At 75.7% G+C, this 9,957-nt stretch overlaps 1 protein-coding gene across 2 annotated transcripts; it reads right to left on the reverse strand.

Annotated features, from left to right (window-relative positions):
- Nucleotides 1-108: 108 nt before the first annotated feature.
- On the reverse strand, nucleotides 109-2,423 carry CDK5 (cyclin dependent kinase 5; the record flags this gene model as incomplete). Of its 2 annotated transcripts, XM_082015403.1 has the most annotated exons (12): nucleotides 109-195; nucleotides 368-448; nucleotides 530-589; nucleotides 745-815; nucleotides 904-1,000; nucleotides 1,105-1,179; nucleotides 1,436-1,531; nucleotides 1,673-1,729; nucleotides 1,833-1,893; nucleotides 2,035-2,102; nucleotides 2,182-2,270; nucleotides 2,387-2,423. In XM_082015403.1, the coding sequence occupies 12 exons, from the start codon at nucleotides 2,421-2,423 to the stop codon at nucleotides 109-111; spliced, it is 879 nt and encodes a 292-aa protein (XP_081871529.1). The 2 variants fall into 2 exon arrangements, with proteins under 2 accessions (XP_081871529.1, XP_081871530.1); XM_082015404.1 differs by lacking the exon at nucleotides 1,436-1,531.
- Nucleotides 2,424-9,957: the final 7,534 nt, after the last annotated feature.

The raw sequence follows: 9,957 nt of genomic DNA on the forward strand, positions 1-9,957 counted from the left end.
GCATCCCCCCCGCTGCCATGGGGGGCTGTCCCCTCCCCCCACTGCCAGGAGCATGCCAGGAGGTGGGGGGCGGCCCCCCGGTGCAGCGTGGGGCCGGGCTGGGGGTCCCTAGGGAGGGCAGAAGTCTGTGAAGTAGGGGTGCTGGAGAGCCTCCTCCGCCGATATCCGCTGCACCGGGTTGCACTTCAGCAGGTTCTGGGGGCGGGAGGTGAGGCTGGAGGGGGACAAGCCACGGCCCCCCTGCCCCACAGCCCCCCCAGCCAGGCATGGGGCTGCCAGGGGAGCAGCCAAAGCCCCCCTCCCCGCCGGGGAAGCCCCAGGGTGCAGGCAGGGTGGGACGGGCAGGAGGGACGGGCAGAGCGCTCACCTGCAGCAGGTCCCGGCCGGTCGCGTTCAGCTTGGGCACCACGTTGACCAGGGAGGTGGTGGCGGGGTACATGGGGTAGGGCTGGGGACAGAGAGGTGAGCCCCAACCACCCTGCTGCCCCCCCCGCCCCGCCCCGGCCCACCCTGCCCACCCCCACCTCACCTTGTAGTCTGGCAGCTTGGCCATGGCCGGCCACTGCTCCTCCGTGGGGGTTCCCAGCAGCGTGGGGACGGCAGCGGTCAAGGGCCACTGCTGCGGCCAGCGCGGGAGGCACCCGTCACCCAGCCCGCCCCCGCCTAACCTGGGCAGAGCCCCCTCCCGCTCCCCTGCCCAGAAGAGGGGGGCGGCCCCCCCTCCCGCACGGCACCGGAAGGATATCGGAAAATCCTTTTCAGTTGGTCATCCACGTCATTCCCTGGGAACAGGGGCCGCCCCGCGTTGGCCAGCTCTAGGGACAGAGAGGGGGTGAGCCCCGAGGCCCCACGGCCCCGGCAGCACGCAGCCCCCCCACGGCACGCAGCCCCCGGCGGCGCTACCTGCAAAGATGCAGCCGGCTGACCACATGTCGATGGAGGTGGAGTAGAGTTTTGCGCCAAAGAGCACATCTGGGGGCCGATACCACAGCGTGACGACCTGCGCAGTGCGACGGGGGAGATGCTCAGCCAGCCGGGGGACGGGGCGGCCGCGCTCCCAACCGGGAGGAGGCCTCCAGCGAAAGCGCAGCCCTCCCAGCTCACCTCCGCTGAGTAACAGCGCACGGGGATGCCGAAAGCCCGGGCCAGGCCAAAGTCAGCCAGTTTGAGCTCCCCGTTCTGCAGTGAAAGTGCCGTGTCAGCAGGACTTCGCAGGGGATGCCCCGTCCTGCTGCCAGCTCCACGCCTCAGGGCCAGTAGCGGCCATTGCTCCAGGCCCTTCACCCTTTCCCGTTGACCAGAAACACAAGGGAGCGACAGAGCCGCAATCTAGGGAGAGACAGCCGCCTGCTCCCCGGCGTGACCCCCTCCCGGCTCGGCTGGGGTGCCTCACGCCGGCACGCAGCCCCGGCCATTGCCTGCTCCGCGCCCTCACCCTGTTAATGAGCAGGTTCTGGGGTTTGAGGTCGCGGTGCAGGACGTTGCGGCTGTGGCAGAAGGCAAGGCCCTTCAGCAGCTGGTACATGAACGACTGTGGGAGAGAGCGCAGGCCTGAGCGGGACGCATCAGCCCCTCGGCGCCGCGGTCCGGTTCTTGTGACAGCCCGCGATGCCGCAGCCAGGGCAGGACGAGCAGAGGGTCCCCAAGGGCCTCCAGAGCCCCCCACGCGCACCTTGACGATCTCTGGGTCCAAGTCCCCGTTACAGCTATCGAAGTACTTCTTCAGGTCCTGGGAAGAAGCGAGCGGGGGCCGTGTCGGGGAGAGGCGGGGGCCGGGAGCAGCGACCCCGGGCTCGGCACCGCGCCGGCGCTGCCCCGCCGCCGGCACTCACCTGGTCACAGAACTCGAAGACCAGGGTCAGCTTCTTGTCGCTGTGCAGGACGTCGTGGAGCCTGCGAGGGCAAGGGGGGGACCCTGAGCCCCCACGCCGCCCGGCCGGGCCCGCGGAGCCAGGCCAGCCCCGGAGAGGGGGACGGGGCCCCCCGGCGCCGGGGCACGCGCGGGGGCAGCCCCCGCCGCGCAGCCCCCCTTGCCTGACGATGTTCTTGTGCTTCAGCTCCTTGAGCAGGCAGATCTCCCGCAGCGCCGAGCTGGGCACGCCCTGCCGGGAGAGGGGCGGCTCGGGGGGGCTCGGGGGGCCCGGGCCCGCCACCGGCGCCGCCACCACCCCCGCCCCTCACCTCGTCGTCATCGTCCAGCCGCACCCGCTTCAGTGCCACGATCTCGTGCGTCTCCCGGTTCTTGGCCTTGAACACGGTCCCGTAGGTGCCTGCGGGCAGCCGGGTCACTGCTGCACCGGACCACCGGCATCGCCCCCGCATCCCGCCCGGGCCCTCCCGCACGGCCCCGGCCCCGGCCCCGGCCCCGGCCCCGGCCCGGCCGCACCTTCCCCGATCTTCTCCAGCTTCTCGTATTTCTGCATCGCTCCGGCCCCGGCCCCGGCCCCGCCGCCGCCGCCGCCGCCGCCGCCGCCGCTGCCACACCTCCCGGCAGGCCCCGCGATCGCCACGCCCCCGCCACACATCCCGGCAGCCCCACGATCGCCACAACCCCGCCACACCTCCCGGCAGTCCCCGCGACTGCCACGCCCCCGATGCCACACCTCCCGTCACAGGCCGTGCTGACCACGCCCCTGAGGCCACACCTCCCGGCAGTCCGCGCGCCGGCCACGCCCCCGGCGCGCGCCACCGCGCCTCCCGACCCTGGCCACGCCCCCAGCCACACCTTCACCAGCCCCCTCCCCCCGCCCGCCCGGCCGGGTTCCGGGTTCGATTCCCGAGTCCGCCAGCCGACCCCCCCCCCCCCCCCCCCCCCCGGGTACCGCGGCACCGGGCCCGGCCGTGGCGGGGGACTCCTGCGGGTCCCGCGGGGGGACGGCAACCGCGCCCGCCGGGGACGGTGCCGGGACCGGTGCGGACCCACCCGGTGCCGCCCCGCCCCGGCGCGCTCCCGCTGCCGCTCCGCCCCGCGGGGCCGCGCAGAGCAGCCCGGCGCGGCGGGACTCTCCGGTAAGCGGCAGGACCGGGAGCGGGAGCGGGAGCCGCGGCCGCGCTGGCGCCCGCCGGAGGCGGCGGGGCTGTTGGGGCGCGGCCGTCGGTCCCGGTGCTGCCCGCCCGTGCCCCGCCGGAGCTGTGCCGCGCTCCCTCCCTGCTGTGCCCCCCCGCCGCTCTCGCCGCCCCCCCGAGCCCCCGCCCGCCGCTCCCGCCGCTGCGTTCCCCGACCGGCCGCAGGAGCCCCGCTCCGGGACAGGACCCCAGGGCGCTGCACCAGCCCGGCGGCTCCCCCTGGGGCACCGAACCCGGCCGGGCCGCGGCTCCGCTTCCCCCCACTGCCACCTTGGGGCCCCCCGGGGGGTCCGGCCGCGGGACGGGGCAGCCCGGGGGTCGCGGGGCTCCGTGCCGCCCGGCACGCGCTCCTGGGTCCCCCAGCTCCTTCGGCCGGGGTGGAAGCAGCCCCCCTGCCCGCTCGGCACACCCGGGACCCCCGGCCCCGCCTGCCGGGGCGTCACGCCTTGGCCCCTTCCCGCCGCCTCTGCCAGCCGCGCTGTCATGGCCGGGCCCGCACACCAGGCTGCTCTTGCGTGGCCCTGGCACCGTTCCCGTGCCGGCCGCGGCTCTCGGCGCAGCAGTTGCCCCAGGACACCACGGGAGGTGGGAAAGCCAGGATCACGCTGCCGCTGAGCTTCAGCCCTTGTTGTCTTTTTATTTTCCAGCGGGTGCCGGAGCGACGCGAGGCGGCTCCATGCCCTTCCCTCCCAGCTCCTGAGCCCCACAGCGAGCCTCGGCAGGTGAGAAACACAGGGCCGGGGAGCAGACACGGCATGTGCAGTGCTGCCGGCTGGCCGGCCGCAGCCGTCCCGCACCCACCGGCTCCCCCTGAGCGGAGGGAGCGTCCCGCGGCTCGGCCCCGTCCCGGCGCGTCCCCGCAGGCGGCCCTGCCTTGCGGTGCAGAGCTGCCACCGAGGGGTTTGCGCCCACCTGGCGCGGCGCTTGCTGGGCGCTGCCATGTGCCGTGCTGGGTGGCGAGTGGTGCTGCCCGCTTGCGAAACACTGCCAGGGGTTGAGCAACATCGGGCACAGCTCCAGCCACACTGCTCTCCCACTCGTGTGCTGGCGTGGGCTCCCACGGCCCCGGAGCGGGGACTGCGCTGCCCCGAGCGCGGTCCCCGGGGCCGGGGGGCAGCAGGTCCCGGGGGACACGGCGCCTGTGGCCGCCTCTGAGCCGCTTGGTGCAGGCAGGGGCACGGGCAGAGCTGGTCGCCAGGGGCAAACGGGGCTGCCCCACGCCTCCCCTGCCGGTGCCCTGCGGGCTCCGGTCTGGTGTCAGGACACAGGATTGCTGCAGGGGGGTCCCCGGGGCTGCAGGGAGCGGTCTGTCCCCTGTCCCCCTGCGTAGCCGCTCGGGGCATGGGCTGTGGGGTCCCACCGGGGGATCAGCCCCGAGGCCGGTGGGGGCCGGCTGGCCCCGCTGTCGTGCCCTTCGGGGTCGCTGCACCGCTTCAAGCAGCTGCCAGGAGCGCGGGATTTGATCGCCCTAACAACCCTGCTGGCACCGGCGCCCGCGCCGCGCGGCGGGCAGCCCTTCCGCCCCGGCCCCCGCGGGGCCTGGCCTCCTCCGGGGCCGGGAGTGGGGCTGGCCCCGAGCCCAGGCAGGGGCAGCGCTGGGTGGGCTCTGCCCCGCGCCCCCTCACTGCTCCCCAGCGCCCGGGTGCTGCCCCGCGTTGCTGCAGGAGGATTCTGGCTGCCCGCTGCCCTCCTGCCCGTAGCGGGCAGGCGTGGGGTCCTGCCCGGCCACGTGCCCGCCCGACGGACGCTGCTGTCTGTGCCTGCAGGTGAAGGCGCGTGGTGGGGCCGGCTCTGGGGGTTCCCCGCGCTGGGGAGGGGGCCCCGTGGCCGCGCAGCCTCTCTCCGCCCTGCTTTGCTCTGCGCCGCGACAGCGAGAGCGGCGAGAGCACTGTGGGGTGGGCTCGGGCTCCCTGGGGCGGGCAGGGACGTTGCAGGGGACGGGGGGCGGCAGGAGCGTCCCCCGTCCCGTCCTGGGCTGCTCCTCAGCTCCCCCGACCCCTGCAACGCCCCCGGGCCGGGGCGAGGGGTGGCCCAGCCCAGCCCCGCAGCGGTGACCCCCTGCCCAGCGATGCCGGCCCGGCCGGCGGAAGGGAGGGGGCCATGGGAGCCGGCGCCTGGCCGGGTCCCCGTGCCGAGCTGCGGGGTGGGGGGCTCTGGCCGCCGTCCCCGGCGCAGCCCCCGCGAGCGCAGCCCTGTCATTAAAGGGGGCCGGGTGGCCGCAGGGACCGGGCTGGCTGCCCAAGGACGCCGCGCTGGGGCTTGCCGGGGGCGCCGAGGCCAGCGAGTGGGCACGGGCTGCCCCCAGCTCCTCCTCGCGCTCTGCCCCACGGCTGACTGCCCCACGGCTGGCTGCCCCACGGCTGACTGCCCCACGGCCCTCGCCCAGCCTGCCCCACCGCCTGTCCCCGCGCGGAGCCTGAGCGCCGTGCCTGCGCAGGCGAAGCCCCCAGCGCCCGCCCTGCCCGTACTCGCGGGGCTGTGGGGTAGTGTCCCCCCCACCTCCCTCCCCCACGTCCCCCCGGCCCCCTGGGCCCGCTGCGCCGCGGGGCAGGAGCGTGGCCTCTCCGTTGGCACTTCCCGGCCGCCGGCGCTCGCCGCCGGCTGCCCCCGTGCCCAGCGGGAGCCGCGGCGCAGAGGTGGGGCTGCCCGAGGAGCCGTTCCGGGACTTGGCACCGCCGCTCTGTTTGGATAGAGTGGCCTGGTGCGGGCTTGCCGAAACAAAGACTCTCGCTGCTGCCGCTGCCGCGGCTGATTTTTTTCCTTCGCGCCGGTATAAAAGCTCCCAGCGGCGGCCGGCGCTCGGCAGCTCGCGGGGCAGCGGGGCAGAGCGCGGCTGCCCACCGCCCCAGGCCCCGCTCCGGCCCCACGGCGGAGGGCAGGGGCTCGGCCCGCAGGAGAGGGAGCCGGCGGGGCCGCACCGGCCGAGGTCCCGCCGTGCCAGGGCCCGGCCTCGTCCCCCGCTGGGGCAGGTCCCCGTCCCCGGGGACGCCCGCCCGCTGGGCAGACGCCCGGCAGCCTCCGCGGGAAGCCGGCAGCAGCGGGAGCGCGGCCGGAGCCGTGGCCTTGCCGGGTCGGCAGGCGATGGGGTGAGTGGGGCAGAACCGCCTGCCGGTGCCGGGGCCGGTGGCGGCCGGGGAGCGGCGCTGCTGGGCTCGCGCCTCCCCGGCCTCCGGGCAGCCGTGGGTGGGTGGGCGTACGGTCCCCGGCCCTGCCACGGGTGACGGTGTGGAGGGCTGCGCCCCGTCCTCTCCACGGCCGTACCCCCATGGCAGCCGCCAGGGACCCGGGGGTTGGTGCCGGGGCACGTCCCGGGGTGGCACACGGAGCCCAGCACCGCGGCACAGGGTCAATGGGTCCGGGGGGGAGGCAGCTGTGCTGCCGCCCCTGCCCAGGGCTGGGCCGGGGGCAGCGGTGGGGACCGCCGGCTGGGGCAGCAGGAGCCTCTCGTGGGGGGACCGGTGCTGCGCGGGGGGCCCTGGCATCTCCAGGGCTGGGCCGGGGTGGCCGGGGCGGTGGGGTGGCAGTGGGGCGGGGGGGGCCGGCAGCCGCGGTGGGACGGAGCACACCACCGGGCCGCATCCTGCGGGGTCCGCGGGGCAGCCCCTGCGGCCGGCGGCTATGCCTGCCCTGCCTGCCGTCCCCCCCTCGGGGCCTGTCCCCGGGCGCGGCGGTGGCACCGGCGTGGGCGTGGGCGCGGAGCTGCGCAGCGCCGTGATTCATCTCCCGGATCCGGCGGTTTCGAGGTCGCGGGGCGGGGGGTGTGTGTGGGGGGAGGATATTTTTGGTGGCGGCTTCGAAAGTTGCAGTGTCTAGAAAACCTCTGCCGGGGCGGGAGCCGTGCCGCGGGCAGCGTTGTCCCGGCCCTGCTCCGTCCTGCGGTGTCCGCTGCGGCGATGAGGGGGATGCGTGCCCCCGGGTGGGCGTCCCGGAGGCGCTCGGGGCGGCGGGGTCTGCCGGGGGTCTCCCGGAGCAGCCAGGTGAGCTGGGCAGGAGGGAGCACGGGAGCGGCTGGCCAGTGCCACGCACACCCCACGGTGCCGCCTGCCCGTGAGCCCCCCCCTTCGGCAGCCGCCAGGCCTTGGGCGCGGGGTGCGAGTACTGGGGGCTCCTGCCCTCAGGAGCTGGAGCATGCCGCCGGGGTCCCCCTTGTCGCTGCTCTCCATTTTGGGTGGGAGGCCGGCGCACGGCCACCATGGGTGCCGGCGGCGCGTGCCAGAGCTGCCTGGAGGTGTAGCAGAGCCTGGGCACCACCAGGGTACAGGCGCAGCTCTGGGGCCAGTGCCAGTGCCAGGGCAGCTCTGCCGGGGCCGGCTCGTGGCTCCCACACCTGGGACACGAGCGCCCCGCGGAGCAGCGGCGTGAGCGCGGCTGTGCCAGAGCATCCTCTTCCTCTTGCTGGTGTGCGCCGGGCTGTGCCCGAGGAAGCCACCCGGGTGGGAGCTCAGGGTCCAGGCAGTCCCTGCCGTGGTGAGGGTCTGTGCAGGCAGCGGGCCTGCGAGCTCCTGTGCCTGCCGGGGAGCCGGGAGCTGGTGCAGCACCGCAGCGGGTGGAGAGAAGAGGGCAACAGGCCTGGGGGGCACAGAGCCCCCCTGGGCAGCCGTCCCTGTCCCCGGGCTGGGCTGTGGGGGGGGTCTGCAGGGCCGGGGCCCCTTGCACCCCCTTCCACATGGCCGGGGCACGGCTTCGCCGTGCCGGGCAGGCTGGGGAGCACCGGGCTCGTCCACCTGGCGCGATGGGTGCAGCCTGACCCGCGCCAGGCTCGCCCTGCCGTGAATTCGCCCGGAGATCGGACACAAGCCGTTCTTGGGTGGCGGCCGCCAGCGGGAGGGCAGTGAAGGACGCAGTGTGTTCTCTGTCACCGCGACGTCGGCCAGGCGGTGTGCCGGCACGGGGCCGGCAGACGTGGCTCCGGCTCCCGACCAGATGTGACGCAGCGGTCACCGTCAGCCTCGCCTCCGGCTGCGGGCGCATACGTGCACGGCACGTGTGGTGTGTGTGTCTGCGTGGTGTGCTGAGCCCGTGTCGGGGATCTGCTCCTGGCACTGCCGCTGCCGGCCCGTCCCCAGCCCGGGTGACGGGGTGTGAGCGGGATCGGTCCTGCGGCACCGGCACAGCTGGGCTCGGGCTGCCCCAAGGCTCCCCGCACTCCCTGCCCTGTCCCCGTCGCAGGGTTTGGGTCCGTGCTGCGGACGGGGACGCCGCGGTGTGGACGGGCTGCCGGGGACGGGGATGCCCCAGCCGCCGAAGGGCTGGTGGTGGCGTTGCCTCACTTCCCACCTTGCTCAACCCGCTGCCAGCCCGGCCCCTCCTGCGCGGCGCCGGAGGGTGCCGGCGGTGGGACCGGGCGCGGGAGGGTGCTGGCGGTGGGACCGGGTGCGGGAGGGGGCCGGGGCACACGGGGCCCATGGGGCAGCCCCCACAGCGGTGTGGGGCCGGGGCCAGGCCCTCTAATCACCTCAGCGGATCAGGCGGGCAGGCCGAGGCCGGTCCCAGGAATGCGACTCCGGCACCGGTGGGAGCTGCCGAGCCGGCTCGTGCACAGGCGCTGATCGGAGCCAGCCGGTAATTAGCGGCGCGACGCGGTGTTGGCAGCCCGTGGCCGTATCTGCGGACCTGCCCCGCTTATCGGAGCGGCCTGTTCCCTCGCACAAGGGGCCATTGTGCTGTGCCGCTGGCCCGGGGAGGCCGCGCACGGGGCGCGGTGCAGCACGGCACGGCACGGCGGGACTGGCAATGGCGCTGCCGCAGGCGCCGCTGCCGCCCCGGCCCACCTGCCGGCCTGGCCCAGCCTGGCGCAGCCGGAGCACGTGGCCCCGACCCTCCTGCACCGTGGCTGGTCCCGGAGCAGCGCGAGGTGGCGGCACCGCAGCTGTGCCGGTGCCTGGAGCCACGTGCTGTCAGCGGCACCGCGCCGAGCACCGACACCAGCAGAGCTGCGATGGGGTGGCCCCACGGCCGCTGGGCACCCCGGCTCACCAGACCCGTCGCCCCGCCGCCCCCCGGGGCGCAGGGCCAGCCGCGGGGCAGGTGGGTGCCGACCCAGTGCGGCGCCTGGGGCAGCCGCGGGAGCTCCTGGCACGGGCCGGCTCCTCCCGGCAGGGCTGGCACAAGCTGCTGAGCCGTTGCCGGCCGGCTGCCCAGCCGTGCCTGCCGGGTGAATCAGCTGCCACCACGGAAAGCAGAAGTGTCCCCCCCGCCGAGTCGCCGTCACCCTTTCCAACAGGGTCGGGCCGGAGGCTCCTGGGCGCCGCGTGGCCCCTGCTCCGCCCGCCCTGGCACCGTCCTGCCGGGTCACCGCGGTGCCCCCGCCAAAGCCGGGGGGCAAGGGGCTGGCGGGGCAGGGCGCGGGGACCTCCCCAGTCTCAGGCAGGGCGCAGGCAGCTGGCTGCCCACGGGTGGTGCTGGGGCCAGCACCCGGCTCCCCCGCTGAGAGCGCGGCTCGGGGCCGCTTCCCGGCTCGACGTTCCCCAAGAACAATCCCAAGTGTGTTCCCGGGGCTCTAATCCCCGCGAGCTGCCAGCGGGATTAAACCCAAAAAGCTGCTTAGGGCTGGGAGAGGCAAGCACCTTCCCGCGCCGGAGCCCCGGCACCTGCTGGCGTGGTGGCCCAGCGCCGCGTCCCCACGATGGGTGGGACGGGGGCACCGTCCTGCGGGGAGCTCGGCCGGGGCGTGACGCCGGCAGGGCCCCCGCGGCGCGGCCGAGATGGCACGAAGGCACTGGCTGTGCCTGGTTGGTCACTCGATGCCGCTGACCCTCCCCATGGCTTGTGCCCCCCAGCCTGGTGCCCCGGAGCCCCCCGCTGCCGGCGGCCGCTCTTGCTGGCACCGGAGAGCCCCCGCACCCCGCTTGCTGGTCCCAGTCCTCGGGGATGGGGGGACACCCCCGCATG

The sequence above is a fragment of the Phaethon aethereus genome (assembly GCF_964289735.1).
Source record: "Phaethon aethereus genome assembly, chromosome: 2".
Lineage (NCBI taxonomy): Eukaryota > Metazoa > Chordata > Aves > Phaethontiformes > Phaethontidae > Phaethon > Phaethon aethereus.